Source organism: Prinia subflava, chromosome 5, assembly GCF_021018805.1.
Source record: "Prinia subflava isolate CZ2003 ecotype Zambia chromosome 5, Cam_Psub_1.2, whole genome shotgun sequence".
Lineage (NCBI taxonomy): Eukaryota > Metazoa > Chordata > Aves > Passeriformes > Cisticolidae > Prinia > Prinia subflava.
Genome location: NC_086251.1, coordinates 53272789 through 53294761, shown reverse-complemented (window position 1 = coordinate 53294761; position 21973 = coordinate 53272789). Strand labels below are relative to the sequence as shown.

Here is a 21973-nt window from a genome sequence, read left to right as displayed (position 1 = left end):
CAGCACCCAGTGGAGAGGAGTGAGAGGAGGAATGGGGACCCTGAGCAGAGATCCCCAGCACTGTGCATGCTGCTGGAAAGCAAAACAACCTTCCAGCTAATGGGTCCAGGCCCTGAAGGCTCTGGGTCATATTTTAAAATGTGTTTGAGCACTGGATTTCTGTCATGCATCCAGGGATGCTTCCTTCAACCTGCTGTGTGCCCTGGGCCAAATCCAGCACAGTGCTGGCTAAAGCAAGGGGTGCTGAGCTAGACCCCAACTTCTCAGGATACCATCTGAGACCCAAATCTCAATGCTGAGCTATCTAAAATGAACTGACACCTGCAAAATACAGTTTAACACCCAGAAGTAACACAGGGAGGCCATGTCCATGTGACTGAGTCCCAACAGTGAAGGTTTGCAATGGTTTCCTTCACTGCACAGACACTTTTATTCAGGTGGGATCTGTCTCTTGCTTAAATCCCACCAGGAGTGATGTGAGGGCCTGTGAGGAGCTGTGAGGGCTGGAGAGGCAGTGGTGTCCCCAGGGGAGTGGTGTCTGCCCCCAGCATGAGTCCACACCCTCAGGTCTCTGTCTCACTTGCATCATACAGAGGGTTGAGGTAGAAGACCTGGACATCTTTGGGTGTCTCCTCTCCAAGGTCAGTATCTGGAGGCTCCTGCAACAGCCAGGGAGCAAAAACAATCAATGGGGAAGAGAAGCAAAACTCTTGGCAAAACCCACCCAGTGCTGAGTCCCCGCAGCAGCTGAGAGGCTGGGGACCTGAAGGAGAAGGGGAATGTCCCACAAAGCCCTCCTGGCCTGGGGAATGCAGGACCCCGAGAGGCTTCCAGGGGGGTCACAGCACCCAGCAGTGCTGCCCGCGGCCCTGGCAGTGCTGACTCACCACGTTGAACACGGGGTTGTCGAAGCCTTTGTCACTGGCTGCTGCAGGGGACACCGGCTCCTCCAGCCTGTGCCAGGGCTGGGGCAGGCGCAGGGCAGGCAACCTGGGGAACAGCTGGGCATCACCGTGGGCATCACCGTGGGCATCACCATGGGCATCACCGTGGGCATCACCATGGGCATCACCACCCACGTCCCTCCCATCCCTGCAGCTGCCCCAGCTGAAACTCTGCATCTTTAAGAGGTAGATGGGAAAACATACAGGGGCAAAAAGTCAGGCTGTTACAGAAATGAGGTATTTGTACCCTTTCCTGGGGAAAAGCTGCTGTATCCAGCAGAAATCATTAAGCCTGGGCATCTGGGACCTGCATTCTGGAGGGAGGAGTTAGCAGAGGCAGGCAACTCTAGCACAGGCTTCACTTTGGAGCAATCATGCCTTCCCTGTGGCCTAAATGAATTGCCACAGAGCTGACACCTGTTCCCACTGCAATCTCAACAAGTACTAATTACTTTTATCATTACTATTATCATTACTTTAACATGTTACAATTTTTTTCATCTTAATCACCATCACTACTTTCTTCATTACTTTTTTTAATTTTCTTCATTACTTTTATCCTAAGGGTCCCAGTCACTGAGCACTCCCCTGCAGTGGGCACCTGCTGCATGTGGGCTCAGCAGCAGGTCCATGCACATCACCTCAGGAGCTCTGAGGGAGGCTGTGCCAGGGCCCTTCCAGTGGAAATCAGGGGGACCTGCAGCAGGAGTGGGACAGGCCCAGGGATCATCTTCAGCTCTGTCTCCTGTAGCTACACAAAATTCCCTCCTGCTGCTGACAGAGCTGGTTTGAAAGGCCTGTCCAGCATCCAAAGAAGCATCAGTGAAAGATAAATCATCAAGTAGCAATTATGAGTCTGGGAGTTTTATTTAGAAATTAAATGAAGGCATGGGTTTACTGCTAGGAAATATCATGTCAGCATGTGTCAAGCAGCAGGGCAAGTGTTCCTGGCCAGGGCCACTGCTGCACAGTGACAAAATGCCAGGGGAGGAAGCAGGAGGGAACAAACAATCTGACTTGTGAGCCTGTGACATGGCAGCCCCAGCACTGGGGAGCTCAGCACCCCCTGGCAGACACGGGTGCACTTTGCACATGCAAATTTAAGCAATTCCTGGCCCCTGGTTATGAAATGTGTAAAATCAATCCCAGTTGCCCACATCTGGGTAAATGAGACAACCCACAGTGGCTCAGCAGGCAGCCAGTAAACCCTGCAAAACCCTTCACATGAAGGTGGGTGCATGTGGGAGGAGCAGAGGTGGGTGCCCCAAGCACCTGCTGTGGCCACTGCTGGGATGCCCTGATCACTGCCAGGCCCTATCTCTGAGCTGTGAGGGAAAAAGATAATGGAGAAGGGGTATTTCTGCTTAGCTCCCAGCTGAGGTGCAGCCGGGTGCACCCTCCAGCCCTCCCCTGGGACCTGCACTCTGTACTCCACAGTGTGAACAAGGAATGCACCAGAAGCTGCACTTGCTTTTGGATGCTGTCTCTCCCTTTAACAGTTATGAAGCTGTGGGCAAGTGTTTTGCATTATTTTGATGCATTTCTATTGAGCAGCTGGCAGGTTCAGTCCTCCCCTCTGCAGCAGGGCTGCAAACTAAGGGTGCCAAGGAACAGGAGATGACACCAGGCACCATGACTAGGCTGTGCAGAGGAGCTGCAGCAGCCCTGCTCCCACCCGAGCACACTGCAGCCTGCCAAGAGGCTGCTCCTCCTGCTCATGGAGGAGAATGAAGCAACAGTCCAAGAGTACAGAAGTGCCTTTTAGCCACCTCACCTCCAGCAAACCATGAGGAGCAAGGACAAGCCTTAAACTGACACAGGGCAGGTTTAGATTAGATATTGGGAACAAACTCTTCACTGTGAGGGTGGTGAGGCACTGGCACAGGTTGCCCAGAGAAGCTGTGGATGCCCCATCCCTGGAAGTGTTCAAGGCTAGGCTGGATGAGGCTCTGAGAAACCTGGTCTGGTGGGAAGGTGTCCCTGTCCATGGCAGGGGGTTGGAACCAGAGGATCTCTGAGGTCCTTCCAACCCAAACCACGCTGTGGTTCTATGAACAGTAATGCTGGGGGTAGCAGGCTGCCAGGCCATGCTCCTCTCCGTGGGAGCTCCAGGCAGCTCCGTGTGCCCACGTGTGCCAGGCTGGAAGGACAGCCTGGGCTGGCAGCTGCTCCAAGCAGAGGCAGCCTGAATATTTGCTGCTGGCAGAAGCCCCATGCTTACCTCAGCTTTCCCTTTCTGTAGAGAAAGAGGATCCCTCCAAGGAGCAGGAGACTGAAGAGTAGCCCCATCACTGTCCCTGCTGTGATCCTGCTCACTGGGTGGCTCCCCACTTGCCCGCTGGCAGTGCTGCCAGTGGCCACTTCCATTCTGCCACTTGAAATGCCGAGAGTGTCACCTGGGAGCAAACAGGGATGAGGATTATACAGGGCAACACATCCCCACACCCACTGCAGAGGGAGCCTTCAGCTGGGTCTGGCCCTGCTTGCCTGCTTGATCACCCTTCCCTGAGAACAGGGATGGGATTCACAGGTGGATGGACTCAATGGGGACAGACCTGTGGGTCTGCCACCCACAAAATGACCACCAGGTGCCCTGGCTGTGACCTGTGCACCCATCAGCATCTGCCAGCTTCCTTTGTCTGCCTCCACAAGCAGCACTCTGGCTGCAGAGCAGCTCTGCAGACAGGGACCTGGGGGCCCAGGCAGGCACCAAGCTGGTAATGGTCAGATATGGCATGGAAGCACACTGGTATCCCAGGCTGCGTGAGGAAAATTGCCAGCAGAACAAGGAAGGTGACCCTTCCACTCTGCTCTGCCCTGTCCCGGTGAGCCACAGCTGGAGCACTGAGCCTGGCTCTTCTCAGCAGCACCCAGTGACAGGGCAAGAGGCAACGGGCAGATACTGAACACAGCAAATTCCACTTAAACATCTATATTTATCTAAGTATTTATATATAAAAAACTGGTTTGCTGTGAAGATGGTCAGACAGGCTGCAAAGAGATGTGGAACCTCCATCCTTAGAGACACACAAACCCCACAGCACGTGTGGGCTGCAGGCAGGATCACAAAGCTGTGGCCAGCCACAGGTCTGGAGCAGTGCTGAGGGGCCAGGGCTGGGTTACCGTGCTGGGCTATGCTCTCCATGATGTCTGCTGCCAGCTGTGCCGCCGCCGTGCCCGCCCGCGCTCCCGCTCCATCATCCCTCAGCACCACCTGGATGACGGGAGCGGCGCCTCGGGACGCGACGCCCAGGACGGTCTGTGCTTTGTGCACCTTGGACATGGCCATCTGCACGCCGGCGTATTTGGGCTTCCCAAAACACAAGGAGACACGTAAAGCCCGTGAGAGGGCAGGCACAGGTTAGTCACATCTCCACACAGCCAGGATGGGTGCAGCTGCAAGGCCCACCTGAATCTGCATGTGAGCCCCACCACAGGCTGCCATCCCTGCATCACAGCAGTGCCACTGCATTTCCCAAAGGAGAGATTGGTACCTCCCCTCTCTCCCGAGCTGTGACCAGCACCCAGCACACAATGAGCCCCCACGGGGAGAGCACGCTGAGAAAGCAATTTCCCGTTTCACACCCATTAAAAGCTGTATTAAGACGTGTGGCTGTACGGAGGGCAGGCAGACAGCTTTCAGCTCAGGATCAATAGAGCAATACTCTGGTATCGAACCTCCCAGTGCAACGCAGAGCACACCTCCTCCCCCGGCAGTCCCTGGCAATGGGGAGGGATGTCGTGGTGTGTCTGACACACAGCAGCATGAATGATGCTTTGAGAGCTGACCAGTGCCAGTCACCCACCCAGTGCTTGCCTACTGGGGAATGGAGAAGCAGCTCAGAGGCAGAGGAATGCCCTGCTGCAGGTGTGCACAATCCCAGCTGTGTGTGCTGAGCTCCCGTGGAACCTAGACCTGATCTCCTCTGTTTTTAGGGCAGGGCTGCCAGCAAGCCCCCTGCACCCTGCCCCACTGCACGTCAGCTGCTCTTCCTGCCCTGGGCTGAGCGGGTGGGGGGCTGTGGGGGGAGCAAGGGACCCAGCCCCATGACAAGCAGCCACACCCAAGAGGTCACAGGGGAGGGTGGGCCCTGAGGGTAGTGGGGAGTGAGCTGCACCCCTGGCATCCCTGGGATCCCACAGGCCCACCCCAGACAGTCCCACAGGCATCAGGTCACTGGCAGATGTGGCCCGTGGCTTGTGGTTTCATTAGGCCCTCCCAATCTGACAGGCTAATGTACCTGGCTCAGCAACTCTTGGACCACTCTGTCCTGGTACTTCTGCAGATCAAAATCAGGAGTGAAATCCAGGTCAATGGTGGCCCCTGCAGCCAGAAAACACACAGACATCAAACTGTCACCACGTGTGGGCAGAGAGCAGCCACGGCAGCACAGCTCTGGCTGCCACAAAAGGCACTGGAGTCCTCTAGTACCCTGTGCAACTGGTCTGGCTGGGCTCAGAGAGAAACCTCCCCTGCTGGTCTTTTTGTCATCTGGGTTTGATGAAATGCTTTTGGCTTTCCAACATATTCTGGAAAGAAGCTTTCCCTGGAAAGCTTTCTCCCACTTACCCCTCAGGGAAGCTCTTCATGTCCCTGGGTTTGGGGCCATGAGGCTGTGGTGCACCAGCACTACCCTGGCTTTGGGGGGAATGCTGAGAGGAGGGCACACCTGCACTCCCCACAACACTGCACTGTAGTCATGGAGACAATTCTTTTTCCTGGGAAAAAATACAATTAAGCATTTGCTGAAATTTTAAATTGTCCTAAAGACTGCAAGGGACTATGCTTTTACAAGCACACTGGAGAAACATATGGTGCCATTTTAATGAATTTGGTATGACATACCAAATATTAGACACCAAGCATCCAGGTACAGTTGTGCATGAAAAATTGCCCCTAGCAACATTTCATGCAGATTAATGGAGGAGCACGCATTGCAGAGACAACATTGTCAATCTGCATGCTTTTATTTTAAATGAAATGAAACAAGCTGGCTGTTGGGAAGCTGACATTACAGTGGAAAAGGTTGCATTTCCTCTTCGTGTTTTTGGCTGCATAAACTCAGCAGAGCCCTATTAGCTTGACGAGCTGTGACATCCTGACAGGATAAACCAGAAGCAGGGACAAAGGGCTGCGACTCAGAACAGGCTCCCAAAAGCCAGGAGCTCTTCAGAGAGACAAGCTGGAAGGTGGCACGATGGCATCTGCACATGGGGGCCACGGATGGGACCCTTGGCAGCAGTGATACAGCAAAACTTCAGCTTACAACCAGCAGCGAGCACGCCCTGCACCCAACTTTCCCCCGTGGAGCCAGGGGGAGCAGGCTGGGGCAGCTGGCGTGGCAGGGAGCAGGAATAGGGCCGTGTCCCCCACTCACCACACACCCCACAGCAGTGGCCAAGGGGCTGCAGAGGGCTCTGGCACGCTGGCTCTGGGCACTGCCTCCCCGATGCCCTGAGCAGGGCTGCGCAGATGCGGGGGCCATCCTAAGGGAGAGCAGGGCAGCGTCAGTCCCTCGCCCCACAAACTGCACTGGAGCCCCAAAATGAGACAGGGAAGACTCACCAGGGCGTTCCCGCAGGCACAGCCAGACTTATCAGGACAGCCAGTGCCTGTCACCTGGAGAGTGCCATTGCCATGAAACTGCAGCGGGGCAGAGAGGCCCCCCAGGTACCCAGCCCAGGATGATGGGGTGTTCAGCTCCTGTGCAGGGAAGAGCAGCAAAGCAGGTGAGTATCCCAGGACAGGTCCCAGTGCTGTCCCCAGGCAACCAGCTGTGCTGCTGGGACACCTGGTGTCACATCTGATGGCCATCACTGGGCAGCCCTGCTGCAGCCAGTGATGCAGCAGGAAAACTCTGCCAGTACACCCATCCCATCTTTTCCCCTGGACCAACAGAAAAACTCTCTCTAAAACAAAAACAATGAGATGGCTGGACCTTTTCTTCTTTTGCTTTCCATCTTTCTGCTCGCTCAGAGAATTCAAGTTACCAGCTTTTCACTACTGGGAGGAAGGGGCTGGATCTGAGCTGTGTTCCTTCTACCTGGGAAGAACTGCTATGTGCTTGGCATTAGCAAAGGCTGAGCTGGACTGACCAGCTCATCCTGCCAAGTCACCAGTGATTCCCTCACCCACTCTCTTCCACAGGAAGTGTCTCCATGCTCTGGCACGACAGCCAGATTTCCCAGGGCCTGGGGTGAAAACAGTCATCACAGAGCACAGAGTAGGCTGGCTACAAAGGGATAGAGAAACTCATAAGGTCACATCTTAGGAAATATGCTATGATCATAAATAGCACCTTCTCCCTCTATCTCATCACTCAGCAGCAGCCCCTGCCCTGAAGGACAGCCAGCAGTGATCCCTGGGGGTGAAGATAGTGGGTAGTCTGAGGCATTAGCAGGACCAGCATCACTCGGAGCACCCAAGAGCATCCACCTCTGCATCCCTGGGGCTGTGTGTGCCTGGGGTGAGCTCCACGGGGGCACTGCCTTGTTCAGACTCGCCTGCACCCACCTGGGCACCAACTGAGCCTATTACTCAAAAAGCAGCTACCTAATGCCTGGCCCCGAAACGGCAGATCCCAGCCAGCACAGCAGCAGAAATAATAAATAACTTATGAAACGCCTGCCGCATCTCCCACTCCTGGAAGGAGCCTGTGTTTACTGCTGCAGCGCCTGTGATCTTCTGCTCCTCCGACCAGGAGGGACAGGGCTCTTGGGGAGCGGGGGCACAGCAGGCTGCCAGCGCTTCTATAATTATCCCTCCAATCAATTAAAGAGCAGCGCTGAAGCAAAACTGGGAGATGCTCCCTGGGCCACAGGCCATGTCGGGGTCGGGGGCAGGAGGGAGGTGTCCCCAGAGGAGGCCCGAGCAGCACGGCTGCAGACACGTGCCTGGGAAAGGAGCGGGCCCTGGGAGCCAGAGGCCGCCGTGTGCTGCTGCTGTGACCCGTGCATATTGGCCCTTTTAAAGATGCACAGTGAGACAGCCTGCGCTCCCACACTGCAGGGAGGGAGGTGATAACAGACTGGGCGATGCAAAAAGCCGTCGAGGCCGTCCACAGCAGCAGCTCAGGGAGCTGCAGCCCCACGGGTGTGCCCGTCTCTCTGCCCCCTCATCTCCAGCCGGTCCCACCTCAGGGCTGCCGTGAGAAGGTGTGGAGCCGGTTTCTCCTCCTCCCGCCTTACCTGGCCCATGACAGAGATGCTGCGGAGGTGAATCACGGGCTGCGAGGAGTCGGTGTTTACTCGGAAGGAGGTTCCGGGCTGGAAGATCACATCGTCGTAGCGGCACGGGACGCGCTCCTCATGCAGAGTGAAGATGGGCCCGCTGGGCCGCAGCTCCCCGCTGGGGAGAACCTCCCGCCACAGCGAGGGGTCAAACCACGCGCGGTGCTCGGCATCAGCGAACCTCACTGTTCCGCCTGGGAGAGGGACAGAAAAGGCTGGGCAGGGCTCAACCCCAAATCCAAAGCCTCAGCAGATGCATCGGGGTTTGTGAAACCAGGCACTGGCTGGCCTGGAGGGAAGGATCTCACCCTGCGGGCGGGGAGCCAAGGGCTGCCCCGCAGCACCTCATGGGCAGCCACTGCGGGCATTTCCCAGAGCTTGGCAAAGCTTCCCAGAACTCAGGGCAGGGTCTCGGCCCAAATCCCACATCTGCCTGCAGGCTTCCAGGTCCAGAACCCACAGGATTTTTTCACCTCGTTTTTTAAAGCTCATCCTGCTGGTTAAGGAGAAAAACGTCTGCCTGAGTGCTGAGTAACAGCTGAATCTGACAAAAACGGGTTTGATAATTCATGTTCGTTTCCCAGCAGCCTGGCACGTCTGCAGAAATGTGACCATCCCTGTCCCCTGCAGCAGCTAACCCCGAAGCTGGTGCCCCATTTAACTATCAATTATTTAATCATTAACCATTTCCCTGCTGGTTAGCCTCATAATGCAGTGCCCTGATTCCTTCTCTCCCTTCCCAGCAGCTGAACCTTTACCAATTCAGCCAGCATGTGGGTACTTAGTGACTGAATTATATGCATTCATTTTGAAATCGTGCTTTAAAGAAGTCCATTTGTGAAAGCTGATTTCAGGGGAAGAGTGGATGGTCAGCAGGAAAAGCACAGTGCCAAGCACAGATGCCAGAGCATCCCTGCTGGGGGGCAAACAGCTCCAAAAGAAAAAAAATGATAGAGATGAAGGATTTCAGAGTGGCTCCAGAAAGTCTTAAGCTACAATCCTTCCTCCGGGAAGACTGATTTAGACTTTTTCTCCTTCTTTTCTCTTTTTCCATTCAGAGTGCAGGGACAGGCGCTCTGCTTGAATGCTTTCTTCCCTGTAGAGGAACTAAAAAGTTACTTGCCACTGAAAGCATGGGGTAGCTTTTAAGCACCCCAAATACAGCAAAATACAAAATACCTCCCTAGAAAACACCTTTCAGGTACTAGCAGGCACCAATGACACAAAGCTGCTGTCTCAGCCATGGGCTAGAGGCTGGTAGGGGAGGATGTGTGTGTGGGGCCAAAGGCCAGCTTACTGTGATGGCCATGGTTTGGCTCACCAGTGTGTAACTCCTAACTGGTTTTCTTTAGAAACACCATGGCAGAGAAAATAAGGGCTTTGATGTGGCTACACGCATAATAGGCAGGGGAAAATACAAACAATATTTGCCTCTCTGCTACAACTTCAAAGGCTTCCATACTATAATTACCTTTTTAGAAGACAGGTGATCTAAGAGGAAAAAGAGATCCGATGTGAGGGAGGTCTTCAAAGAAAAGGTAAGTATTGAAGAGGAGTGATTCGCTTTGCTCTGAGGTAGGATCTTTGTAGAGGTGTTTGGGCTGAATTTTGCATGATTCATCACAGGCTGATGGGGTGCCTGGTTTGGGCACAAAATACCTGAGTCACAGCCTGGATCCCAGCTGCCATCGAAAGCTGTGAATGCTGCACCAGCTGCCAGCACGAATTCTCCGTTCAGGGGCAGGTACTAGATGAAGGGATGCAGAGTGTTACTGTCCTGCTGCCAGCCACCCAGGCTTGCAATCAAATAACACTGCTAATTATTAGGCTGCCAATTACACTCACAGTCTCCTTTACAGTTATCAGGAGCTACCCTTACCGTGCCCCATGTAAATGGGAAAGTGTCAGCTCCTGGTTTTATGGATGGGGATCCTGCAATGGGGAGAGGCAGTTTGACATTGTCTTCCATAACACAGAAAAGTGTTCAGAGAAGCAAGAAAAGGAAAAAGCAAAATAAGCTCTTTAACAGTTTCTCCCTCCTCTTGTACACACTTGCAGCAGCTCAGGAATGGATTTATTTATGGTTGGTACACCAAGAAAAACCCAGCCTTACTCTGCAAGTGCCAGAGGCCCCCTCACTTACTGGGTTCCCACCTCCAGGGGCTGTGCTGGCCCCACAATGTATAACTCAGGGGCCCAGGCTATGCTTGGTACAGTGCTAGGTTGTGAATTTGCACTGAGCACAAGCTAAGGGAAGGACACAGTGGCATTTGGGTAGGACATCACCAGCAGGGTCATGGCACTGACCTGGCTTCAGCCTGGGACCATTGACAAACCTCAACAGGCGCAGCTCTGCCATGGGAACCTTTTCAGCAAGAAACTGTGGCCACCTGGGTCACCAGCCAGCACTGCTAACTCTAGGACAGGCCCTGGCAAATGATCGACTCAGGCAACTCATTCACAGCAAACAGGTTATTCAGCCCAGCCCATCTTACTTTACATTTAGAAACTGCAGAGGGAGTGTCATGGTTTCTCCCAATATTTTAGAGTCAGTGATGCTCAAGGCTCCTTTCTCTAATTTGGTCTAACCAATGTTTTAGCATCACTCCCCAACAGCAGCTGAAAGCCCTCCAGGACTGAGTTATGCCAACGTACAGGGTCCTGTGCTCAGACAGAAAAAATTAAATGGGATTTTAAGGTTTCATCTACTTAATTGGTCTTTAAATATGTATGTAGGTTAGAGAAAGCAAGACTTATGATGACTGCTGCAGGTGCCTGTGATAGCTCTCTGTCCCTGGCCAGTCTTGCCTGATAATGCTCAGTCCCACTCAGATGCCACCATGGGGAAGGCATGGGGGAGGTGGACAAGGCAAAAAGCTCATCATCCCCAAACTGCAAGTAGGGCACCTGTTAAGAAAATCTAGTGCCTTGGTGGTGCAGTGCTTTGTAGCCCTTAGCCCTGGTCCTCCTCTTGGTTCAGGAACCATGAGAAGCCAGGATAGGGTAGAGGGTGGCTGCCACCAAGAGGAGTCCCACAGTGCTCCTCTGCACCACCTGCTTTGGACCCAGCAACGCCATACATTGGGCTGGACAAGAGGAGATGACACTGGGAATAACTGAGGCTGGGGCAACATGTGCCCCAAGGGTGTGGAGTCTCCTCCCCAGCCAGGAAGAAGCCTTTGCCTATGGACACTGCTCCATCAGACCATGGCCTGTGTCCTGCCATCAGGTTCTCTGAATTTGTATCACTTTTGAGTAGAGGAAATTTGTCCAATACTGAAGCATTGAAAAAGGCTGAAAGGTCTGCCAGGATACAAAAGGCATCATGTCCTTTAGCTGCAGATGAAAAAGCCATCAAACCAAGTCTGTTTTGAGGCTCAGAACTTGGCCTGGATTCAGCTGAGTGAGGGCAATGCTACCAGCTTCAACCACAAAATGCTGTACTTCACTTCAAGTGCCCTGGCTTGTTTTCATGTGAGCTCAGACAAGAGCAGGCAAGGGGACATTTTGGAGCAGTCAGCTGTGGCCCGTGCCCAGGCCAGTGCCAGCAGCACTGCCAGCCCAGCCCCTTCTCCCAGACTGGCTGGGCCATTGCAGTCTGGAGCCACTGGGTGCTGCCTCTTGCCCAGTCTGCAGGCTGGCCAGCTGCCTCTGGGGCCCATCTGAGCTGCTCAGCACGGGGCTTTGGATGGGATGCAGCAGATCCCTTCACCAGCACAGGGTACCAGCTCTTCATGGCACTCAGCTCTGGGCACTCAGACCCAAAGCTGCAGGGATCTTTGGGTGGAAGAAGGAAAATCAGCCAGCAGCTGCTGGTGAGAAGGATGGTTACACAGCAGGACCACGACTGGCCTCTACTTGTTTCCCCAGGCTGCGGAAGTTGGCATTTGTGAGTGCTGTGGCTGGATCAAGACCACTGGGTTGGGAAGTCCCTGCTGTCATCCCTCCCTGTCTGACAGCTCTCTCCCCTGTAGTTACCACTTTGACTGTGGCCATGGCTCAGAGCTTCCCAAACACCCTGTGATGACCATGCAGGACATGAGAAGCTTTTGTGTCCAAGGGGATTGTTCATTCAGACTAACTAGGAGAGAAGGAAAACACATCAAGGATTCATGTGGCAGGGCTGAGTTCAGAATGGTAAGAGAGGAGATAAGGTTTAAGAGGATAACTTGCTTGGTTAGGGATGCACACATGGGTGCACAACACCGGTTCCATGACCAGTCGTGTATCCTGCATGTGCTTGGGAGGGTGGGCAGGTCTGGAGGGGCCAGCAGGACACAGCACCTCTTCTGCTCAAGAGGAGAGCTGGGAAAAATGCCTCATGCCAAATCTTCTTCATGCCAAATCTACATGATGCTAGCAGTGCCTAAGCTCTGGAGACATTGGCCTCTGAGCTCTCTGGACAAGATGCAGCTCCTCCAGCCACCACAGATCCCCCTCCACTGCTGAGGCCAAAATCCCAGGCTGGCTGGACTTCCCAAGCCCAGAGGAAGCTGCTCATGTGGGTGTCAGTGTGGCAGGGAAATGAGAGTGAGCACGCAGAGCGAACCTTCACACACTGGGATTACCCAAAGCACCAGCCCTGGAATTAAGATGCAACACAACACGATGCAAGACAGGGAACAGAGTCACTTCATCTCCACAAAGACGAAGTTCAGGAAGAGCTCTGTCCTTCTGCTTTATCACAGGGATTTCAGGGGCTGGGCCCTGCAGCTGTGGCTCCCTGCCCACTGAGGCAGCCTTGCTGCACATTCACCACCAGCCCTGCCTGAGATTCTCACCACTGGGCAGCATTTCAGGAGTGTCTCCATCATCCAGTGGATCTTTGTAAATAATTTGCCCTTTCTTTTATCCTAGCATAAGTTAAGCATCACACTCACTGCAGTGGATAAATGGAGACTCTGGTTGGGCAGTTGTTTTCTACCTTTGGGAGTTTAGTATGGAAATTGCATACAGGTTGGGCCACTTTCCAAGTACATTTTGAACTGAGCAATGACAGTACCAATGGACCAAAGCCAAAAAGCTGGCAGTTTCATCTGCTTTCCCTTCCTCCTGCCAACCTGTATTCCAGGGCCATTAATACAGCAAGTGCTTAGAGTCCTATTAGTCATTTCCCATCCCTGATACTGGTAAATCACTTATCTCCCCGGTTATCATTATCAAGTGTAATGACAACTGAAACACAGTCATAATTTTTCTTAGCAAAGTCAGGGAGAAAAAGAAAAGGAAAAAAAAAAAAAAAAAAAAAAAAAAAAAAAAAAAAAAAAAAAAAAAAGAGAAAGACCCCATGTGGGTCTGGGACCAGCCCCAGCATTGCACTACTGGAAGGAATCAGCTGCCCCAATACATAAGTGAAAAAGAAACTAACCTCCAAAATGTGAAATAAAAAAATAGCAAAGTCCTGAGAGATGGCTTTCCAGTCAGATGGCCTTAACCAGCCTCTGGCACATCCTGGCTCTGCTTGAGTCACAAGCATTGGGTTGAGATGACTGACAGGAGCACTGTGACTGGCAGGTCACCATCACCAGCACAGGAAAAATGCAGCACTTGTGCTTTAACCTGGGTGAACAACACTTGTGACTGCAGCCAGGTCTTCCCCCAGCCTTGCTTGTCTTTGCAGCATCAATGCATTTGAATTCCTTGCTTGGATGAGATGGAGCCACCCTCCTCTTCATTCAACACTAAGACTGCCTGGGCACACTGAGCTCCACAGCTGGCTGCAGCAGCAGGCAGGTCAGCAGCCATCAGCCCCTGGGTACAGCCCCCTGCCTGGCACCCAGCCCAGGAGCAGCTTTGGCACTGGTGCTGCTGGCCCTCCATTGAAAAACATCACTGGGATAGGATGGAGGTGGGCTATTGCTCCAACACACGTTGCTGTAACCCACCAGAAGCAATAATGCTCAAGGGAAATGATTTCCATATCATCTTTCCCTGCACTGCCCTGCTGGGGCAGTGGCAGCCCTTGGACAGCAGCAGGCAGCAGGCACATGGGCCCTGCCCATTCTGCCCACAGGTGGGAATAGCAGGGATCCTCCCAGTGCCTGCCGGGGCTGGGGGTCTCAGTGCAGCTGGTGATGGTGCCTGGGTGATATCCTGCTCTTGGCTGACACCCCAGAAAGGCACAGGGCCAGGTTCACCCACAGGTGAATCCCTCTGACAACTCTGGAGCCTTGCCAGGGGCTCACTTGCAGCAGCATTTCTTGGGTTCATTACTGGGGCTTTGTTTATTCACTTTCTGGTTCAGGTGAAGGTTTCACCTGCACCCTCAGGACAGTGTCCTTCCCCTCAGCCACACATGCCACCCCACACCCTCAGTTTGCTGCCAAAGCCAGCCTGTTCCTGCCACAGCCCTCCATCCCACAGTCCAGGGCCCTGGCAAGGCTGGATGACCTCCTGCCACCCAAGGCCTCTGTGTGAGCCAAGAAGGGTCACCTTGCTGCACCTTGCTGCACCAAAGACCTCCCTGCCCAGGCATATGGTCCCATGAGGAACAGGGCTTTAGCTTCCCAAGGAAACCAGGCCAGAAATGCAGCCCGTATCCCCACGAAGCCCATGCTCACACAGGCTGGTGCAGCACGCCTGGAACACAGAAGCTGGGGCTGCTGCCCATGGGCCCCACCAGGGTGGCAGGGGATGCCACAGCCCTGCTCTGATCCCAGCAATAGCTCACACACCTCTGCTTCTGACCCAGAGTAGGCAGGAACACAGGCACAGGAGCGGCGTGCCAGGGGATATCATCATTCCAGTGTCATCCCCTGCAAGCTAACGAGGTGCTTGGCTGCTCTCCCTGCCCGTGTCCCTGCCTCCCCTCCTGCCCAGCAGCAGCAGCAGTAGCACAGCCTCGCTGTCATTAATGCCAGAGCCAGCTCCCCTGCTGTGTCTGCTCCTCACTTTTGGGTTGTGTTTCAGCACACGGGCTCCCCACAGCCCCTGCTCAACCTGGCCTTGCCACTGCATCCCCTGGCACTGGGCCTGGCACGTCAGGTTCCCAACACGTCACGGTCCTGCCCATCCCTGCAGAGAAGCCACAGCTCCTGGCCATCCCCCACAGGTGCTGGCTGGCACAGCCCCTGCCAAACCACCCCACAGGGCCCAGTGAAAGCCATGGGAGGATAAGAAGCAAACAACAGATCAAAAAGCCCAATAACTCGATTGCAGATCCCCAGTACATACTTCTAGCTGAACAGGTCCCAACAGAGTACAGAAATCAGGTGTCAGGGACATGGGAAGCCCCTTGGGTAGCTGAAGACATTGAGCTATGGATGCAGAAGACACAGAGAGGCTTAAAACCATTTGCCAAATCTACTTCAGATTAGTTAAGCTCCTTTTCCTGAACTTTCCTCTACAGACAAATCCAGAGAAAGCCAGGAAGAGGCTCGAGGGGCTGTGCCCAGCACTGAAGGGAAGGCAGACGGTCCATGGAGCAGCTTCCCAGCCAGACGGGCTCCAGCATCTGCTACAGCCCAGGATGCTGGCAAGCTGCTCTGCTCATCACAGACTTTAGTAACTCCTCCTGCTGGAAGCCAGCCTGAAATGAGCAAACAGACTCAGGGAGATGAGTGTAAACGGCTGCTTTACCAAACTCCTTTCCTAGCACACACCTTCAGCGTGAATGCTGACACAGAAAAGACTGCAGGATTCCATCTTGGAATTATGTGCTGGCACACATTCCCCTGAAATTTTTTGCCTTCACTTTAGAGGAGGGAAAAATAATCCCTTTTCTGGTTGTCTCATTACCCCGCTGTCTGGGAAGAGGTGGGGGAGGGAGCACCGGTGCCTGGGACTAGCGCGAACTGTGGCAATTCATTAGAGCCGGTGCCCCTGGAGAGCAATTGGCATTTCAAGATCAATCTCTGCCAGGAACCGAGCGGGAGCATCCTGCAGCAAAGCCGAGTACATTCTGCTCTTGCAATTAGGCAGCTAAAAATATAAGGCTGGGGGAGGTGTCCGTGGTCAGACCCCAGTGCCCCGCACACTCCGAACCCCTGTCCAGCCTTGCAGCCCCTCGTGGGGCAGGCAGGGAGGGGGTACAGACAGATGCCACCCCACAGCAGAGCTCAGGGGTGGGGCAGAGCTGGAAAGGTGATGTCTGGGCTGCTGAGTAACCCCACACAGTGTCCTGACCCTGGGGCCGAGCAAGGCTGCTCTGCCCATGTGAACAAACCCGACTCCTGCCACCCCAAAAATAGAAGCAGCAGCATCCATCCCTGGCCCGCACGTCAGTGCTGGCGGGCTCAGGCACGAACTGCACAAGGGCTGGTGTTACTGGGGCATCACCAGGCTCACTGCTGCAGCCCTGCCCTGCCCTGGCTCCCTTTGGAAGCACAGCCATAGCCAGAGGGTCCAATCCCTCGCAGGAGTCTTTCTCCCCCATCAGGAGACAAACAAAGCCGAAGTCTGTCCAGCCTGGAGCACCCATGCCAGGCATCATCACCTCCATTTCCACCTTTTCTGTACATTTAGTCTCAGGAACCTCCAAAAGCTGGCTAAATACTGATCTGCATCTTTAGGCAGCTAAATACCATAGAAAATCCAGCGTGATCACAACGGTTGTGCATCAAAGCCACTTACGCTTAAGCTGGATTTGGATTTAATGTGTGACTGAATTAGGGATCCATTTGAAACTTCAAATAACCACTGAGCTGGGTGCTCCGTGGGTGAGCTCTGAGAAAGGAGGCAGGCTCTGTGCCTCAACAGCCTCCTCCCAAGAAGGCATCTCCCAGCACTTGGCTGGTGCCCACATGGGATGGATGGGGAGGGGAGCTGGAGAGCTCACCATACAGACGTGAGCTTTCACATAAATGTCTAGGAGAGGAGTGATGGTGACACATGAGGACTGCCCAACGCTCTGCTCAGCTGGAGAGTTGGGATAGGAGATCTCACCCTGTCCCACCAGCACCAAGCATTCTCCCCTACACTTGCCACAGCAGGCATTATCTCCATGAAAGTCACTGACGGCCTAATCCTTCCTCAGTCGTGAATTTCTTTCTATGCTACTATAGCAAACAACCTTCTGCTATTTTTTTTTGGCCAAAGGCTGTATAGCATCTCCATGGTGACTCTAAAGCTTAATGTATTCTTGCTGATTTAAGTGATTAATGCTCCAGTGCGTGTGGCTGGCAGCCGAACAGGTGCAGCCCAGCCTCTCTGCAAAAAGCCTCATGACCAATTCATTTTCTAACCAGCTGGTTGCCAAATTTCATGCCATTTGCATGAGTGGCAGCCCAGCTCAGGTGGTAGGTTTCACTCCTTTTTCATTTTCAACCTTGGCAGCCCCTGTATCACCTGGTGACAGCAGAGCACAGCAATGAACTGGAGGGAAGTGCCTGAACTGAAATTAAAAAGAAATATTATCCACCTCGTTAAGAGACATGCTGGGGCAGTGATGCTCAGAGGGAAGGTGTGAGCTGCAGTACAGGTTATGGGCAGGGCTGGCTGCTCACCTGCAGTGCAATTCAGTGCAGAAGGGAATGGTGCCCTCACAGCCCTGTGATGTTTCATTCCCTTATGGATCCCTTAACAGTCCTCCCCATCTGCACAGCACTGGGACTACAAAATTCACTGTAAGCCTGGAGCCTGTGCAGCTGCCTGCCAGCAGTGGGAGCCCACAGAAACCCCAAGGCAGCAGAGGTCCCAGGGGCTCCCACCAGCACTCTGGATCTTTGATTGGGACGAGCCAGGGGTCACTGGGGCACCCTGACCCATCCCTCAGTCACAACAGGAGCATCCACCCGAGCAGGGGGCAGGGCCATGGATGTTGTTTGGTGTTGTGCAAAGGTTGTGCTGATCTCCCTCTCCTCAGGCTGCTCAGCTCTGCTCTCCAGCTTGGCTCAGCGAGGCTCAGCCGTAATGACTGACGCTGCTCTGCAATTATGCACTTTGGAGGCCTCTGATGAAAGTACTTTAGAAATATTATACATTCATCTGTAAGTAAAATAAAATCTACTGGAGTGGTATTTTGCTCTTTTCTTCTTTGGGTAAATTCCACATCATTTATTACATTATATTTGTACGTATTTCCCCAGTACATTCCTTCCTTCAAAAATTCATATTTAAAATGCCATATAAATAAAGCATCTTCTCCAAATATTTGTAGAGGGATTAAATGTGGCACATGGCGTTATTAAAGCATCAAAACTATTAGTGGCGTAGACAGCCTGAACAAATTACACCACATAAATTTCAAGGGCTTCTTCAAATTTAACTGCCAATAAAAAAGCAAAGCTGCCCTAAAACCTAGAGAGGAAACTCGTCCACAAGCTGATCAGATCCAGAGGAGGAGGTTTTCCAGACAGGATCCAGCCCATCTCCTGTCCCAGCACTGAGAGAGGGCTCACTGGTGACCCATCCCCCACTGGCAGGTTGGGGCAGTGGGTTTGCTTTTCCCTTTAATTCTCCCAGTTAAACTTTACCCTCCAAATGACAGAGACTGCGAGCCCGCATTTTCCATGGCTGCCTGTCAGCCTGCTCGGGGGCAGAGTTCCTCATGTGAGGCAAAACCAGGTTGCTCAGAAACCCCTGTGAGTTGAGCCTCCCCAGTCTTATATCACTCAACACATTTCAGCAGGGTGTCATGCCCATCCTGCCACAGCTACACTGATCATACCACAGAAAAATATAAAACCCAATGGCACTTGAAAGAAAATTTCTCAAGCAACATTTTGGGATTTCCCAGAACAGTTTGTTTTCATTTTGCGATATTTTGATGTCAGCTTCACTTAGCCTCTGCCCAGGGCTAGTGCCTGCTCTGTGTCAGCAGTGCTGTGGGTTGGTGCTCCTCAGCCAACTACTGCCAAGCTCTCCATCACATGGAGGGGGTTTTATCCCTCCTTTGAGCAGGAAAAATCAATCTCTTTCAAATGAAATTGGGTTTTGCTGGACTCTCTCTCATTTCCTCTAATTAAAAAACAAAACAAAACAAAAACAACCCAAACAAACAAACAAAAAACAGAAATGGGCTTTCTGGTTCCATGATACAGAGAAACCCAGGCTGCTGTAGAACTCCTGTCCCTTGCCCCAGCTGAGGCATCCTTGGTCTGACTGGAACATGCAGGAAAGTGTCAAAGTTCATGGAACAACTTCAAAGTGACACAGGACAGTGGGACATTAGATATTAGGAAGAAATTCTTTACTGTGAGGGTGATGAGACACTGGCACAGGTTGCCCAGAGAAGCTGTGCATGCCCCATCCCTGGAAGTGTTCAGGGCCAGACTGGATGGGACTTTGAGCACCCTGGTCTGGTGGAAAGTGTCCCTGTCCATGGCAGGGGATGGGGACTGATGACTTTTAAGGTCCCTTCCAAGCCAAACCGTTTTATGATTCCATGGAGAGGGGGACAGGGGAATGTTCCACCAGGCAGAGCTCCAGGGCTGGCCCTGCCCTCGCCCACCCCCTTACACCTCTGCACACCATGCCTTACCATGTCTGTCAGAGCGTGGGGAGACCTGACGAAGACTGAGACAACCTGTAAGAAAAGCAAGAACAAAGTGTGCTTTGCCCTGTCAGGTAAAGGAGCTTTTCCAATACCTGATGGCATTTCATGAAAACAAAAATAAAAATAAATGTATAAAATGTCAATACCTTGTCCTTCTCGAAGTGAACCACATCCCTGGCACAGGGAACTCTGCCTTTATCCCAGTTGGAGGCAGTTTCGAAATTGGTGTTGGGGATCCACTGCTTGTACACTGCAGCAGTGGCAGCTGGGAGAGAACAGAAAAACCAGTTTAACCCAGCCCATGGGAGGCACTAAGAGCCTGCTCTGGGATGGCTTGGCATTTTTAGGCCAGATTTGGGGATTTTCCACCCCAGAGCAGCTCCTGCATTGTCCCAGCTGAGCAGTCACAGCCCTTCTCTACACGGGGAAATTTTTTTTTTTGGCTGGGTGATGGTTTTAGCCACCCAGACAGGAGACGAACAAGGGACAAACACTCAGCAGGCAGACAGAAGGAAGGAAAGTGTCCTGCAGGCTAAGGGTAAGAATAAAATACACCTGGTAGTGAAGCAATCCTTGCAGGGGGTTTTGTTGTCACTCAGAATAATTAAACAAGTAAAGACTCCTCAACCTTCAGTTTCCAGAAGGTACAGAGTGGGCATGCAGAGCTGGGACACCACTAAGACAGGGCAAGAGAAGAAAGGGCATTTGCTATGGGATGTGCAGCACAAGTACAGGCTGGTTTCATGTGTTTGGAGCTAGAGGGGGAGGATTCAATAGTGTACTTCAGCCTGAGGCATAAACATGTTGGGAAATAGGGTTCTTCCCCTTGGGGTTTCCTGGAGCAGTGGCAGTCCTGCCCTTGGGGCCCCACAGGGATGAGCCTGCTGGGCAGGGACAGGACGTGGCCGAGGGGGTTCACTCTGACCTCTCTGAGTGCACAAGCACGGCAGAGCAGCCTCCCAACCTGGCACTGCCCAGGCTTGGCTGGGAGGTGCATGTTCAGCTGAACACGAATGAATCTCCAGCAGCCTGAATTAAATGGCTTCAGGCAAGCAAGTATGAGACAGAGAAGAGAAAATTACAAAGAACCCCCCCAACTTTTGCCGTTTTAATGGATCATCTTTGCTGTAGGAGAAAGATGCACAAGATTACCAAGGATGTAGCCAGCCCGTGGTGGAAGGGACGGGGGCACTGGAGGGGACGCTGCAGCCTGGGGCGGGAGGGGGGTTCAGAGTGACTGTGGCTGAGGGAGGAAGGAGCACAGAGCCTGAGCCCGGCTGCTCCCAGCGATGCTGTGCCATGGGGCTGCACAGACCCTGCCAGCACACACGGATCACCTTGAGGTGTAATTTGCGCTGTTTGACTCTGCCAGGGGCTCTGCTGAGACCGCTGGCTGTAGTAGCCATCTCTAGATGAACAGGAAAAGCATTTTTAACCAGAATGAAGGTCCCAAGAGCCCAGGTACAAGGCGCAGAGGGGCTCCCCTGCCTCATGCCGGGCTGCGGGTGCCCGAAGGAGCCCTCAGGCACAGCCAACACACCCGTGCCGTGTCCTCTTTAAAAAACATCACCGGTGGTGAGAACTGGAGCCAAGCAGCTGCTCGCAGTGCTGTGGGCATAAACACCTTGCTGGCTCAGAGCAGAAAGAGCTTAACAAGGGGGGAAAAAAGCCCCCAGACAGTAATGGCTAGTTGTTCTGCCTTTGCTGCGGTTCCCTCGTGTCCCTGCCTTCTCGGGAAGCTGGGGAATGGAAGGGTCGGAGCTCCGGCCAGCCCCATCACACAGAGCCTCACGCCCCGCAGGTCAAACGAGCTCACAGGGCACAGCCTGGGGCCGGCTCCGCATCCACCCGGCTGCAGCAGCGGCTCCCCCTTTGGCCCATGCAGCAGCGCCCTGCATTCCTACACCCTCCCCAGCCCTGGAAATATCGCTGTGCTATTTAATGGGCCCTGTCTCCCGGGAAGCGCAGTCCTTGAACATCAAAGACGCATGCATATTCAACAGGGAGCGCGTCCTACAGCGCTGCTGACTTCAAATGAGAGGCTCGGCAGGCTCCGCACGGCCGTGGCAGCCTCAGCCAGTGCCCTGCCTGCCTTCCCTGTGTCCGGCTGCAAATGCCTTCTCCCGTTCGCCTGCAAGGTCCGCCGTGAGTGACAGGGCCCGCGGCTCCGCTCCGAGCCGGGGCTGCCGGAACTGCCAAGTCGCCCAGCGGTCACCCCTGCTCGCCACGGCGGCCGGGCCCTGCGCGTACTCACCCAGGAGCCGCAGGACGGCCAGGAGGAAGAGCAGGAGCTTCATCTGGCAGCCGGCTGCCATCCCTGGCTCCGCGGTCCCTGCCCGGCTGGACCTTGCACCCTCCCGGGACA

General features: G+C 53.6%; 1 protein-coding gene across 1 annotated transcript; it reads right to left on the bottom strand.

Annotated features, from left to right (window-relative positions):
- Positions 1–359: 359 nt before the first annotated feature.
- Positions 360–21973, bottom strand: AMN (amnion associated transmembrane protein). The gene is made up of 12 exons (XM_063397362.1): positions 21863–21973; positions 19755–19873; positions 19594–19638; positions 9834–9921; positions 8133–8368; positions 6511–6648; positions 6323–6431; positions 5186–5268; positions 4068–4254; positions 3166–3340; positions 888–990; positions 360–659 (listed from the first exon to the last, which is right to left on the bottom strand). Exons 1-12 carry the CDS (start codon positions 21921–21923, stop codon positions 564–566), a joined length of 1440 nt encoding a protein of 479 aa, XP_063253432.1. The 5' UTR covers positions 21924–21973; the 3' UTR covers positions 360–563.